Source organism: Nyctereutes procyonoides, unplaced genomic scaffold (assembly GCF_905146905.1).
Source record: "Nyctereutes procyonoides isolate TBG_1078 unplaced genomic scaffold, NYPRO_anot_genome, whole genome shotgun sequence".
Lineage (NCBI taxonomy): Eukaryota > Metazoa > Chordata > Mammalia > Carnivora > Canidae > Nyctereutes > Nyctereutes procyonoides.
In genome coordinates, this window is record NW_026575023.1 from 3,302,465 (window position 1) to 3,318,314 (window position 15,850).

The window sequence follows — 15,850 nt, forward strand, 5'->3', positions numbered from 1 at the left end:
GCAGGGCCTGGAGGCTCCGGGGCGGGGCCGCTGATCTGCTCAGCTCGGGGCAGGAGCGTCCTCGCTGTCCTGGGCCCTCCCGGCCTCTGCCTGTCCCGGGGGAGGCCGGATCCTGGGCTGTGTCCCGGCGCCCTGTGCTCCGGGGCCTGCGCTGTTGGATTCGCGCTCCCGCCCCGCAGCCCCCTCCGCGGAGCCGCTCCCGAGCCCCTCCGAGCTGCTCCGGTCCCGCCGTGCGCGCTGCAGCCCTTAGGGAGCTCGGCGCACTCTCTGGGGCGCAGGTGTCTGTTAGTGTCCCCGGGAGCCCGAGGGCATCCCCGCCCTCCTGGGTCCTGCTCCACCTCCCTGCGAGCCCCTTTCCGCCCGCCCGGGAAGGTTGGTGCAGCTCCTGCTCCTCCGGGACGGGGCTCTCCTGTCCTGGGGACACTCGCCCCGGCCTCAGCCCGGCTCCTCGCGGGGCCCCTCCCCCTCGGAGGCCTTTTGTTCCTTTATTTCTTTTTCCCCGTCTTCCTACCTGGATAGAAGCGCGAACTCCTCTCACTGTAGCATTCCAGCTGGTCTCTCTTTACATCTCAGGCCGAATTCGTAGATTTTTAGGATGGTTTGAAGGTTATCTAGGTAATTTGGTGGGGACAGGTGACTCGGGGACCCTGCTCTTCCGCCATCTTGCCCCTCCTCCTCCAAGAAAGGGACTTTGTAAGGGAAAAGGTATGTGAAATTGGGACCTAGGTTCTTTTTTTTTTTTTTTTTTGGGGGGGGGACCTAGGTTCTAGGCCCACTGTGGGTACAAACTACCTATAGGTTCACCAGGTCATTTACATTTTGTGGCTTCAGCTGGCTGAACTGTAGATGTATTGGCCTGCATGATTTGCAGTCTTTCTTAAGCTTTAAAATTCTATGAGTCTAGGTTATGGATTTTTTTTTTTTGTGTGTGTGAATAAATTGTTAGTGTCTTTTAGATTATTATAGAACTATTTTCATGCCTTATCAATAGCCCATGGGGAGATATTATTATAAAGTAACTCAATTTTTCAATGGTTTGGCTTATATTTGAACTCCATACATGAGCCTGACTTTCCTAATGTCTTCATGACACACTTTACTAAGGCAGTATATGTGGTTTTTCAGAAAACTTTGTTCATGTGTTCTGTGTGGTAGGTCCCTAAAATTTATATTTATTAAATTTTTTAAAAATTAGTGTTTTATGGTTGCAATAATTAGACTACTGCCATAAAGATAATTGGCTGCAGCAATTCAAAAGTATAAATATTTTTTTTCTATGTAGAAAGACAAGGTTCATTAAGTCTCCAACATATTAGCAAATTATCAATTTTTTTTCAAGGCATACTTAACCTTACAGTAATGTGCACAGCCACCTCCTGGTGGCTCAAACACAGTAAATGTATCTATGAAATGTCAAATTTTGGGGCCATTGTTTTGTAATGATTCATGAAATTACATCATCTTCCCCCCAGCTTTTGTAACAAAGATACATTTTTGATTAGCTAATTATTATGTATATTCTTTTATTAATCAGGTTTTCTCTGGGTATATCTGAAGGTAGGGTTATTTCTCTTTCTCTGTGTGTTGTTTTAAAAAATCACCAAAAAATTAGGGAAGTTTCATAATAGACAAAGTTTAGAAGATCTCTGGCTTGATTTTTCACCATAATTTGTTTCCTAGATATAACTTTTTTTCCCCAAGCATCCTTCCAAAGGGTTTATAAGTAGAAAATGTATTATGGTGAAAAATCTCTTTGGAAAACTTGGAATAATAAGGAAAAAGAAAAGGAAGTATTTGTGAGCTCAGGTGAAATGATAAAAAAAAATATGTAAGGTTTTCCAGAACTCCAAGAGATCAAAAAATTTCCCACTTAAGGGGACCTCCTTGACAAAGACATTCTAAAAATCTCATGGATTATTTTCAAAAGTTTTCATTACCTCTTTTTTATACTTCAACTTGCATGATGTAACAACTGAGTGCCTCTGCTGTATGAGAGACTCCTAACTCAGACTAAACTGACCCACTCCTTTACAAATCTATAAGGACTTAAACTCCTTATAAATGGGCTATAGGTTATTGCTTGATTGAGGTGATCTAAAATAAATAATGTCATTTAATCTTACTTCATTGCACTACATTCTCTGAATATTTAAATTCTGATACACATATAGCCTACTTACAGCTCTCAATATTTAACTTTTATAGCAAATTAAAGGCCTGTTTTTGAAGTGATCCAGTTTCGGTAATAAACCACTTTTGTGTAGACTCCAGGTTTATTCTTTTGACCACAATTATCTCCCCAGCTCACAATTCCAATGAGATACCAGGTATCTTTAAGATCCTTTACAACTAAAGGTCCCCCAGAATCACCCTGAAAATAAAAGAAAGAAAATTAGCTAAATATAAAACTTATTACTTAAAATATTCTGATGAATCACATATTTTATTATTAGAAAGCATATGTATTGATTACCAGTTATAGATAATTAATCGAAATGTAGATTTCAAGTTATAAAAGCCTTAAATTTCAATTTCCACATTTTAATTTTCTCAGCTTTATGGACATATAATTGAGAAATAAAATTGTATATATTAATGTGAGCAAGATATTTAACATACTTATACTTTGTGAAATGATTACCACAGTCAAGTTAATTAACACATCTATCACTTCACACAGGAACTCTGTGTGTGTGTGTGTGTGCGTGTGTGTGTGTGTGTGTGTATTTTGAGAATGACTAAGGTCTACTGGCAAATTTCAAGTACACAACACAGAAAGTCCAGCTGGTGTTGGTTTTTTTCTGACTCCAAGCAGGGTGTTTGGACCTCGGTTTTATTGGACAAACTAAACCCCTCACCATGCACCTCAATTATAATCACTGTATTCCTGTCTTGGACTCTGTTCCTAATTCACTTTCTCGATAATTTCCCCAATTTTTCTATGGCTATAGAAATTCACTTGCACAGTCATGGAGCAGGAATCTTACCTTTGCTCCTCAATTCAGTGAAAGTTCTTTATGACCACGTCCTTCCTGAGACATATCACTAATCTCACCATTTGCCTAGACTCCCATATGTTGTCTGCAAATGGACTCCTGTTACCAACTTCCTCTTGTCCATCATGGTTTGGAATTTTCTGTGCATTCTCTGAATTCCAGCTGCCTCCCTCCACATTCTCAGCAACTGAGTAGTCTGGATATGGACCAGATTCTGCTCTTGCCCCACCTGTATACTACAAAACTCCCTGCTCCTTTTCCAACAGAAGTTTCCATGTGTAACTTGTGGGACTCTGGGCAGAGCTTTCTGCTACCTGATTTCAAAACAATTTTGATCCTTTCATCATGGAGCATCACCTCCTTGGAGTTTTCAAGAATCCTATGTTATAAAGCAAGTACTTCCAGGAAGAAATAGACTTTCGATCTTTGACTGAAAATATGCATTCAGAATAGCTATTGGACAGAGGAGAAAGGCACTGGAAAGGGCACCAAGTAGTCTCAACATGGTCTAATCCACCTTCTCACTAAGCATTAACTGCTTCTCCCCTATCATCCTCCTTATGCTGAGACCCAATTGATTACTTGGAATTCCCTCAAATATGAATTATAATTTCATGCCTTCATAATTTTTGCTGCACTCTTTCTATACATGGACAATTGTACTTTTATTCTATACTGGGCAAGGGCCATTTATCCTTCAGGCCTCATACCCTTCAATATGATCTCTCTGATACTTGCTGCAAAATGTTCCTTTCACCCTAAAAATATTTGCTCTCCATTATATTATTTAAAACTTCTCATCACAGTTCATTGTTCACGATTATTTCCTTTCTAGATGAAAGCTCTTTAAAGAAGGGGACTGCTTTATGAATCTTTGGACTTCTGGTACTAAGAAAATTTAATTTTGGTGGTTAGTTGTTTGATAGGATCAAAGAAACTCTGCTTTATATCATTTTGCTTAATAAAACACCTAAAAATGTTTGTGTTGTGAAATTTGCATTTAGAAATTACTGAACTGACAAGATATTTGTGAAGGTACTAACATAAAGAACATAGACTATTTCTTGAAAGAGATAAACATGTTTTGAATTAATGATATTAAAATAATCTCTCTCTACCTACCCTGCAAGCATCATATATTCCTTCCAGATATCCAGCACAAAACATTCCAGATTTTATATCATGGCCATATACATGTGGTTGCTTGCACACTTCATCACTTATGATTTTCAGTTTGGCTTCTTGAAGATTATTTTGGGATTTCCCTTCAGGGAAAACAAAGGAATTTTAGAGTTTACAATCAACATCCTTAGCTAGAATGAAGTGAGTGGACTTTTTTCTAATCTATTTCATACTAAAATTATCAATACAAAATGAGGTTAATGTAAGCAGTTTCTAGAGAATAAACTTCCCTTTGGAATCTGACACATTTAAATGATAATTATTGGGATGCCTGGGTGGCTCAGTGGTCTGCCTTTGGCTCAGGGCATGATCCCAGGGTCCGGGGATTCCCACAGGGAGCCTGCTTCTCTCTCTGTCTCTGTCTCTGCCTCTCTCTCTCTCTGTGTCTCTCATGAATAAACAAATAAAATATTTTTAAAAATGATAATTATTATGCTTATCACATTTTATAAATACCTATATTAGGAAGAAAAACATTTCCCAGAGTTAAGCAAACTCTCTTGCTGTTGTTATATATCTGTAACTAGGTGAGATTTTACAATCCAGAGTGTATCTGACTACATTTGCCCAAAAAACAAAAACAAAATCATTTTTATTCATGAAAAGTTTAAGTTAGCATATCGAGTTAAATCATTTTAGAGAGGGCCATGGAAGCTTCGTTATCAGAGACTAGCTCTACACAGCATTCATATTGCTGATCACTTTTCAATTAATCTCTGTAGTTCTGAAGCAGATTTTGCTGCAACTGGACATTGTAGCTGAGCAATGGGGAAACTCGTAAGGTGGCTGAGGAAAGTGAAAATGAGTAGTGGAACAAACCAGGGGGAGGAGGAGATGAAAAGGGTAGAGGGAGGCTCACAAAGGTGGGGCATAAAGGGAGGGAGTCTTGGAGTGAAGGTGGATATGAGGATGACAACACATCTGATGTATGGCTGGCTGGCGTTGTGTAGAGAACAGAACATAGACATAGACTCTAGTGTTGCTGAGGGAACATTTGCTTCTTTTTATGTCTTCCTTGAAGCCCACCCTTTTGGAACTGCCTCTCCCTTATTCCATGTGATTCTGACCAGGCTGCCTCTCACAAACCTGGCTTTCTTGGAATGGGCACAGAAGTGGGTATTGAGTTAGCTAGTCAATCCAAGTACCCCTGGACACAAGCAGGGCCAAAAGAGACCTTTTCAGGGATTAATGTAGATTCCGGCAAAGAAGACATGTTCTTCCCTCCACATCTACTAGGAGAAGATGACATAAACCCTGAGCTGTTGGCCACCTTTGACACTATGTGGAGCTAGAATCCCTCCACATGAAGGCAACCTAGGGGAAAACAGAGCCAGAAATGGGAAGATTCAGAACCTAATGGCATCATACAGACTCCTGAATCCAGCTATGCCTGAAACCAGGCTCATATCTCTATTGACTTCTAAATTACAAGGGCCAAGTTTGCCATTTTATTATTATCTTTGCTTTAGTGAAAGTTGAATTTCTGTTATTTACAAAATAAGACCTCTAATTTAATCAAGCTGTGCAGGAATGGCTGGCTAGATAATATTAATGGAGATTAAATCATATTGTCCTAAATCGGACATAGCGCCCATGGTCCTTTTTGAGATACCTACCACCATAGAAGAGTGCTCCAAATCCTGTGATATAGACAGTAGAATTTGGTTGGAAGGATGCAGAGGCTTCTGGCAAACAAACCCGGCGGATGTTATCAGTAAAGGTGACCCTAGGAGAGAACTGCACAACAGCAATGTCGTATTCTCTTGCTGGGGAGTGATATCTCTCATGGACAATAATTCTTCTGATACTTCTTTTCATTAACGGAGGATTGATTGTTGTTCCAAAGCTAACAGTCCACTGATGTGGATTTGCACTACTGGAAAAGGTTAGAAATGAACAGAATATATAAACTGCACTATAATAATTGCATGAAGGCTAATTTAAAAATTCCATCTTAAAAATATTTGGGTGTAATGATAGTTTCCTTTGACCTTTAAATATAGTCTATTGCTATTTTGAAAGATAAACTGTGTACAAACAGCACCTTAGAGCTAAAATCCAAAAAAGAATGATTGAATTTTAGAACTGTAAAGCATATAAACTATCATTCATTTATCTCTTCAACAAATATTTATTGAAATCCTATATGGTGAGACTTATTTGAAGTGCTAGAGTTAAAGTAGTGAACCAGACAGAAAATGTGCCTGCTGGTGGCTATATTCAATTCCAGGGAAGGAAAAAGAGCAAAGCAGATAAATAATTAACAGATAAATAAATCCAAGCAGTAATAATGGCTTTGAATAAAATAAAATAGGGCACTTGAATAGAGTACAGGGGGGTAATTAGATAATTCTCTTTTGAGAATATTATTTTTTAAAAGATTTTATTTATTTATTCATGAGAAACACACACACACACACAGAGAAGCAGGCTCCATGCAGGGAGCCTGACATGGAACTTGATCCCCGGTCTCGAGTATCACACTCTGGGCTGAAGGTAGCGCTAAACCAATCATTCTATGGGGAAAGAAAGAAATTTGATATCTGCTCTTCTAGGTGAAAGAACAAATATCAATGGGTGGAAGTTATAAGGTTGCAGATTTGGTTTTCAGTGTTTAAAGATATTTGCAAAGTAGAACAGTCTACCACAAAATTGGCAAACTTTGGAGCTAGTAAGCTCTCCATTACTTTGAGATATTTAATGCCAAACTAGGCATCTGCATAAGGGATTTCTGTGCATTCTAAAAAATTGACCTATTGAACTCTGATGTCTTTCAAACTTTAAGAATCTAAGTCTCTATGCAGATTTAGACTCAGGTAGGCAGAATTTACTATGGTATCAAAAGTCAGAATTTAATTTGCAAATATCTTCTCCCATTTGATGGATTATCTTTTGTTTTGTTAATGGTTTCTTCACTATGCAAAAGCTCTTTATTTTGGTGTAGTCTCAAAATAGTAGTGTTTTGGTGTAGTTTAATTTTGCTTTTTGTTCCTTTACCCAAGGAGACATGTCTAGAAAAATGTTTCTAAAGCTGATGACAAAGAGATTGCTACCTGTGTTTTCTACTAGGAATTTTAGTTTCAGGTCTCACGTTTAGGTCTCTAATCCACTTTGAGTTGATTTTTGTGTATGATATAAGATAGTGGTCCAGTTTCATTCTTTTGCATGTAGTTGTATGGTTTTCCCAACACCATTTGTTGAAAAGACTTTTTCCTATTGTATATTCTTGCCTCCTTTGTTGTAGATTAATTGACCACATAATGGTGGGTTTATTTCTGGAAACTTTATTCAGCTATATTGATCTATGTGTCTATTTTTGTGCCGGTATCATACTTTATTGGTTACAACTTTGTAATATATCTTGAAATCTGGGATTGTGATTCTTCCAGCCCTGTTCTTTCTCAAGATTGCCTTGGGTATTTGGGATCTTTTGCACAGTGAAGGAAACCATCAACAAAACAAAAAGGAAACCTACTGGATGGGAGAATATATCTGCAAATGATATATCTGATAAAAGGTTAATATTCAAAATATGAAAAAAGGACTTCTACATCTAAACACCAAAGAAACTGACAAATGGGCTAAGGGCCCAAATAGACCTTTTCCAGAGAAGACTTATGGATGGCTCAACATGCCTGGTCTTCAGAGAAATGTAAATCAAAACCAGATGAGACATCACCTTAAACCTGTCAGAATTGCTAAAACGAAAAATATAAGAAACAACTGTTGGCTAGGATGTGGAGAAAAAAGGAACTCTTGGTTGACAAGAATGTAAATTGGTACAGCCACTGTGGAAAACCATATGGAGGTTCCTCAAAAAGTTAAAAATAGAATTAACATATGACACAGTATTCCCACTACTGGGTATTTATTCAAAGAAAACAAAAACACTAATTAAGAAAAATATATGCACTCTAAATCAAAACTACGATGTCACCTTATATGCAAAATGTCTGTTTTTGAACCAGGGCTCTATCAAGACTGATGCATTTTACTTGATTGTGTTTCTTCAGCCTCTTAATCTAAAATGTCCACCTGTTTTTATTTTTACTTTTTAATTCTTTTCCTGTGTGACATTGACTTCTTAAAGAAACCAGGTTGGTTCTATTAGGATTTTGAAAGTCCTGCCATTGTTAGGGGAAAGTTAATGATCTGTGGAGGTGTATTTGTATTTCTATATGTAATTGATGTGATAACTTACACTTTCCTTAAATTTCACTTTAAAAAGTTTGATTTTACGTACTAGAGCACATATTGTATATATATTTTCCCTCTAGCTAGTGTGACTGGTGTCTATTTTAAAGTACTTATTTAGGGCAGCCCTGGTGGCTCAGTGGGTTTAGTGCCGCCTTCAGTCCAGGGTGTGATCCTGGAGACCTGGGATCGAGTCCCACATCAGGCTCCCTGCATGGAGCCTGCTTCTCCCTCTGTCTGTGTCTCTGCATCTCTCTCTCTGTGTCTCTATGAATAAATAAACGAAATGTTTAAAAAAAATTAAAAAAATAAAGTATATTTAAAATTTAGCATTTTTTATATAAATTACTGTATGGAAACATGAATATGGTTATGATTTGTTAAAATTGGAATGTGAATAAAGGTTTATTTACTTAAAAAATATATATATACACAACGGAATATTACTTAGCCATAAAATTGAAATCTTGCCATCTGCAATGACGTGGATGGAACTAGAGATTATGCTAAGTGAAATGAACCAGTGATTTCACTCATATGTGAAATTTAAACAAAACAAATAAGCAAAGGGAAAAAAAGAGAGGCAAACCAAGAAATAGACTCTTAACTGTAGAGAACAAACTGTTGGTTACCAGAGGGGAGGTGGATGGTGGGATGGGTTGAATGGGTGGTGGGAATTAAGGAGTACAACTGTTATGATGAGCACTGGGTATTGTATGTAAGTGTTGAAGCACTAAATTGTACAGCTGGCACTAATATTACACAGTAACTAACTGGAATTTAAATAAAAACTTAAAAAAGAAACTAAAAGAAAAAGGATATATGCACCCCTATGTCTTATTGCAGCATTACTTATAATATCCCAGATATGGTAGCAACCTAAGTATCCACTGATAAACGAATAAAGAAGCTGTCAGATGTGTACACACATGCACACAGACACACACAGAGGAATATTACACAGCCATAAAGAGGATGAGATCATGCTATTTGCCGCAGCATGGATGGACCTAGAGAATATTATGCTAATAATAAATAATTTGGACTGAGAAAGACAAATACCATATTATTTCACTTGTATGTGAAATATATATTTAAAAAAAGAATAAACAAGCAGAATCAGACCTATAAATACAGAGAACAGACTGGTGGTTGCCAGATGGGAAGGGCATTGAGAGATGGGAAAAATATGGAATGAATAAGGTAGAGGAATAAGTGGCACAGCATAAGAAATATAGTCGATGATACGGTAATAGCATTCTGTGGTGATACATGGCAGACACACTCGTGGTGAGCATAGCATAACACATAGAAAAACTGAATCACCTGAAACTAATGTAACATTTGTGTCAACTATACTCTAAACACCCCCCAAGCCCTGTAGGGCCATGACCAATGAGTGCTAGGATAATGACTGCTACCCCCACTAACTTTGCAAATAAGTATGCAACTATAACATTATATTAGAAAAGAACCAGAAAGACAATTTTCTCATTTATCTCAGTAATACTTCGGGGCATTGATTATTACTCAGAACATAATAAAACTCAGTTTTTCAATAGTAGTGAAAACTGTTACAGTCAGTAACTTACTTCGTGAAGCAGTGTGCTGCGGTGAGGAGCCATGTATTACTGATCAAGGTGGCTCCACACTGATGAATGTTATTACGCTGAAGGGAAGCTTGCCAAGGCCAGGCAGCTTTGGCTGCAATGTCTCCAGACATTATTCTATTGACTATTAATGGAACAACTCGTTTACCACAACCTATAAGAGATAAGATCATTAAGTTATAAGAAACGTCTCTATTGTCTTTGATTCAGAGTCCCTAATAGAGAACTGTAATGTACTGGCATTTGTCATTATATAAACATATGCAATACTAATATCTATCCTCTGGGCTTCCTGGTATATTGATGTTTTTTGCTCATCCTGTATTTAGAGATGTGGATATATATTGCCTACTAAAACTATGTTAAATTACAAAGGGTTGACATATCACAAAGTATGGGCCCTGAGGACTTAGGTGGTATCCATCATCTAGATGTCCTGGAAGCTCCTACCAAGATTATTGCTTCCCAGTTTCAGATAATCCAGTGTGTGTCTTTCAGAAGAACTCACCAGACAAGTAATTGCCCATTTTTTGGAACTCTTTCTCCCATACATTTTTCTGCATGACTGCATGACTTCCTAAGGTGTGCCTGGGTTAATGTATAATAACCAGTTTCTCACTCTTCAGGATGAAGAGTTCCTTGTTTCCACATAAACACCCCATTCAACATTGGTGGGAATAAATATATACTCTATAATATGCATCAGATCAGAGATTACTTTGCTGCTTAGGGTTCCTAAGAATTAAGACTGTTTAGAACCTGGTGCTAATAAAAAAAAAATATATGGTAGTTCAATTCTTGTTCCAACTAATTGGATATCAAAAGAAAAAAACTCATTTTACTGACATTGACTATGCTGCATTGTGGCTAGTCATTTTAAAAATCTCTACTCTAGTTTAGACTACTATTTTTCACATCTGGAGGACAGCAACAGCTTCCCAGCTCATCTCCCTGCTTCCGGGCTTGCTCTGCTAATCTATTCTCTGTACTGAAAACTGCATGATCTTTCTTATATGTGTAAATCCTTCAGTGACTTCCCATAGCCCTCCAAATAAAGTCAAAATGTTTCATCATTGTTCTGATCCTTGATCACTATTAATCATACCCATTTCCTATATTCACCAACCTCCATTCTATTTCCCAGTTACATTGACATTTTTCAGTTGCAAGAAATGACCATGTTCTTGCTTTTCTGAAGACATTTTTACATAATACTGCCCCTTCCCAGGACACTCTTCTCACTTGTCTCTTGACTCATGGCCTCTCCACTCTTTCCTGTCTTAGGGATCACTTTCTGATGCTGTAAGACCAGGTTAAGCTGACTCTATGGTTGACTGTCAATTGCATTGTGAACTTTGTCTGTTGTAGCATTTATCACATAATTTTAACATTTCCTGATTTATGTCTTCCCCTACCTTCGAATTCTTCATTTTTGAGGAGAGATCGTGTCTTATTCAGAGTGGTATTCACTTTCTGGCACTTGGTAGTTGTGAAAAAGATACTCATTTGATGAATGAATGAATGAATAGAAACATATAGTATGTTTGCAAGACACAGAGGCAAATGCATGAATACCTTTGCTCAAATTCATCACCACTTTGATAAATCTTTCAAAATTTAGGTCACAGTGATATGAAGTGAGTGGGTAGAGCTGCTATAAACCATTAAAATGGACCTATTAAGAAAATTGTATAGCTCAATCACAGACAATACTGTCTATATCCTCCCCATTTATTGCTTTCTCATGATTTTCTCAGCAGAAAGAATATTTCATAGCATTTTTAAAAATTAGAAAAGCAAGCCCAAGACAGAAATACATTCCAAGACAGAAATACATAGTTTCTTCAGATTGCCCCCAAATTCCCACCATATAATATGTTTTTCTTGAACATGATGAAAAATATCAATCTCAGAGTTGGAAAAAAGTCCAACTCTATTGTCCAATTGTTACTCTCTTCCAAAGAAAATATGTGACATTGATGGAAAATTATGAGGTAATACTTGAAGATATTGTCTTTTCTGATGTGGAAATTTAACTTGCTTATTTTTATAAGCTAACTGGACTTACATGCTTGGACAGTTAGCTTTCCTGTTGATGAGCTCATTGCTGAAAAAAAAATAGAACAAAGAATGATAATGTGATATTCTCTTAGTTGCCCTCAATGACAAGAAATTATCAGAGAATATTGACTATATCCATATAGACATTGAGTATAATATAATCAGGAGAATGACAGCCCAATACATAGGATACGTATACAATTTTTATAGAGATTCACAGACAGTCTCTAATTAGGTTGATACATTCTCAAGCAGTAGGTGATTAAGGTACAAATAGTGGATGATTAAAACCCACACACAGTTTGTAATAATCCAGAACTATGTTTTCCTAATGGTGCAGGGTATAGCCTCTTTGGATTTTCTTCAGGAGATAGAGAAAATGGGGTAAGAGGGAGCAAGAAGATGGGATTTCCAGGCTTACACCCAGCCTTAGTCAGAGCAGCTCTGCTTTTGTCTCCTCTATTTAAGAATTCACATAAGCCTTTACTTAGTCAAAGGGTTTAGGAATGAAAAAATCGTTGAAACCACCCACATAAACTATATTTAAAATACTTTTAAAACACAGTTACTAAGTTATCAAAATGGTTTTTTTTTTGAAGAATAAACTATTGTATATTTGTATCCAACATCTGCTGAATATTGGTAAAGACAGAATGTAAATTAAATTGTCAATTTCCAAAAAAGTTAGGAATCTGACAAAGGACACATGAACATTTAAACTTCAGTTGGTGGAAGGTTATTTGAAAACTGTGATGATTTTCAAGATAAAAAGGCTTACTGAGTAGAATGAGGATAAACTGTTTTACTTAATTCAACCGGTGTTAGGTTTCTCAGACTCATATTCTCTGTCCCTAACTTTACATTGTACAAAACAAGAATGTTTCTTTCTACTCACCTTCAATAAATTCCATTTGGAAACTAGTACCAAGGAATTTGGTAAAGTGGAAATTTTGAAAATATCCAATTCAAGAATACCCTTACATGCAAGCTCAAGTCATTATACAGTGAAGAATTGGTTCCTCAAGATAGATTCCCAGTATTTACTCTATGGAAGAACTCAATTTTCTATCAAATGTATTTTTAAGATAGATATATTTCTTGTTTCATTTTTTTAAAAAGCTAATTTAATATGCCCTATATTAGTTAGTAATGCATTAAAATAGAAAATAGTATAATGTTAGAATTCTTCAGTTAAAATTTCATCTTAGTTTGAGCAAGATGCAAATTTCCCCTTTCCAAGAATGATACCAGGTTGCTCAAAATGGTTGTGAGTGTAATTGCATTTTTGAGGACTGAATTTTTAGGGAGAATGGTTACAACCTAGAGTTACACCTGGGTGGCTCAGGGGTTGAGCGTCTGCCTTTGGCCCAGGGCATGATCTAGGAATCCTGGGATGGAGTCCCACATCGGGTTCCCTGCATGGACCCTGCTTCTCTCTCTGCCTATGTCTCAGTCTCTGTGTGTCTCTCATGAATAAATAAATATTTTATTTAAAAAAAAAGAAGATATCTAATTTTTACCAAATAGTTTTACTTTTCATATGTAGGAGTGAAATAAACATTAACACCTTAGTCATAAAAATGACCCTCCAGCATACTTCTGAGTTGAGAGTGATCTAGTTAGTATTCAGTGCTTCATATGCTACAAACCACATAAGGGGAACTGGAGCACACAGGAACCAAATGTGGGCAGTGAGCTGCTCTTCCAGAGCCACGGTGTTTGCAATGCAAAGAGGTTGATTTCAGGTTTGCTTTGACACTCTGCATCCTATAAAGGACCCATATAGCACAGTTTTTGTTTTTCCAAAGCACCCCCCCCCAAACAAAAACAACCCACAGATTCCTGACAAATAACAGATAATCTTGGGTTACAGGGTTATTTCTGGACTTGGTCTAGAATTTCGACAGTTTTTCACTCATTGGGAATCACCCGGAGAGTGTTCCTGGAAAGCAGTGATTTTTGCCTGAAAGAATTGCCTTGAGGATTCTGCTGAGCTTTTCGCTAAATGGGTTTTCCTACATGCTAGTAAACACTGCTCTTTTTACACTTGGAAATTTGGAAACTTTCAAGGTTCCAGCTTTTTCTACTACTACTCACATTAATGCTTTTAGGTTTCCAAAGCACGTGTAGAACTTATTAGCTTTCTAAATCGTAATGGCCTATATGTTTCTATTTTCTATTTTCTTGTATATTCTCATGTTATTTCTATGATTGCAGGACGAACAAACATTATCATTGCAATTTTACAGATGAGAGAATGGAAGTAAAAGTTACAGGCCAATTACTTGGGTGGTCTTGCAGTGACTCTACGGGGTTAGAATTGGGTAACTTTCTTACTTTATTTATTTATTCATGAGAGACACACAGAGAGAGAGGCAGAGACATAGGCAGAGGGAGAAGCAGGCTCCATGAAGGAAGCCTGACGCAGGACTTGATCCTGGGACTCTGGGATCACACCCTGAACCAAAGGCAGATGCTCAACCGCTGAGCCACCCAGGCATCCCCAGAATTGGGTAACTTTCAGATCAGGTTCTCCATCAGCACACCCAGCCTTTTAAGATACTAGTCATTAAAATAAGCTGTAGCACACAAACTGAGCCTGTAAACAAGGAAAAGGCCAGGCAACCGATAACCACTTCATGCTTCAGTGCTGGTTTCAGATGGATCAGGCTTTTAAATTTCTGGCTAATTAACTGGCTATTGGAAATCACATGCAGCACATCATATAATTTATCAGAACTGCCACTATTTCACAACCTCAATTCATTTGTTTCCCCACCTTACAAGGTAGATTAAGCCCTTGACAGGTTCTTCCCTCCTGGGTTGGGAGAGGTCCCCAGCTTTATTCCCGGAGTAGTTGACTCTTCACCAGCAAACTCCTGCCCATCCCATTCCCTCAGATTTTCACTTCCTGATCAGGTTTCCTCTTGAAGAGTCAGCCAGACTCTTACAAAGGTAGGGCATCCTGTTTACCTCTGATATTAATCCCTTACTCTGCAACTCTCTTAAGTCTGGTGTTGATTGGAATTTGTAGGGGAAATCTGCACTTGTGTGACAGAAGCAGGTGCTTGTGGACGCAGCTTAATGCACAAAGGCAAATACGTCTCTATCTAGTTGGACTCCTCGGAGCCTTTCATATGCTAATGTAAGAGATGAATGTCATAGAATTTCTAAGATGTGTTTGACTACAGAACACTATATTACATAGAGCCTTTAGGAAATTAGAGATCTATATTTGAAACTTACATCTTTTAGTTATTAGGGTCCTTAATTTTTTGTCTTTCTTTTATATTTATAAAAGTGTATTTGCCTACTTCCCAAGAATATAAAAATTAGATGTTGCATTGGAAGGGTGTAGAAAAGGGCCTTGATAAAGAGTAGTTTTCCTTTTTAGAGCAATGATAATGGTATAATATAGTTCCAGTGATTTTTTTTTCTAGCTCTGTGATTTTTAAAACATTGCTTATAAGGTGGCTTTAGTGGCTCCAAAGTTGGTTTATCATTTTCCCAAATGCCCACAGGAAAAAATGTTAAGGGAAACTTTATAATTCCATTATATACAGAAACCATCCATATTCTTAAAAGGCAACAAATGAGTTTATGTCTTAGGAAGATCTTACCCAGAGAAATGGTTGTTGCTAAATGTGTGGTATTTTCACTAGCTTAGTCATGGAGGCAGTGGCTAGGTCAGATTAATTCTGTTAGTGGTGATGTTTGCTTTTATTTTAGGATGACTGCCAGTCAGTACCTACAGGAAAAACCACTTGACAACTAATCTCAGACATGCTTTCATCAGAGAAACATAAA

The 15,850-nt window shown here is 37.5% G+C and overlaps 1 protein-coding gene across 1 annotated transcript in view; it reads right to left on the reverse strand.

Moving 5' to 3' along the window:
* Positions 1 to 2,209: 2,209 nt before the first annotated feature.
* TMPRSS11A (transmembrane serine protease 11A) overlaps positions 2,210 to 15,850 on the reverse strand; it is a 47,497-nt gene continuing 33,856 nt past the window's right edge. Inside the window, exons 6-10 of the mRNA XM_055342622.1 lie at positions 12,051 to 12,089; positions 9,965 to 10,136; positions 5,795 to 6,054; positions 4,119 to 4,261; positions 2,210 to 2,371 (exon numbers count right to left, since the gene is read on the reverse strand). Of these exons, the coding sequence (XP_055198597.1) occupies positions 2,210 to 2,371; positions 4,119 to 4,261; positions 5,795 to 6,054; positions 9,965 to 10,136; positions 12,051 to 12,089 (776 nt within the window). The remainder of the gene's footprint in view (positions 2,372 to 4,118; positions 4,262 to 5,794; positions 6,055 to 9,964; positions 10,137 to 12,050; positions 12,090 to 15,850) is intronic.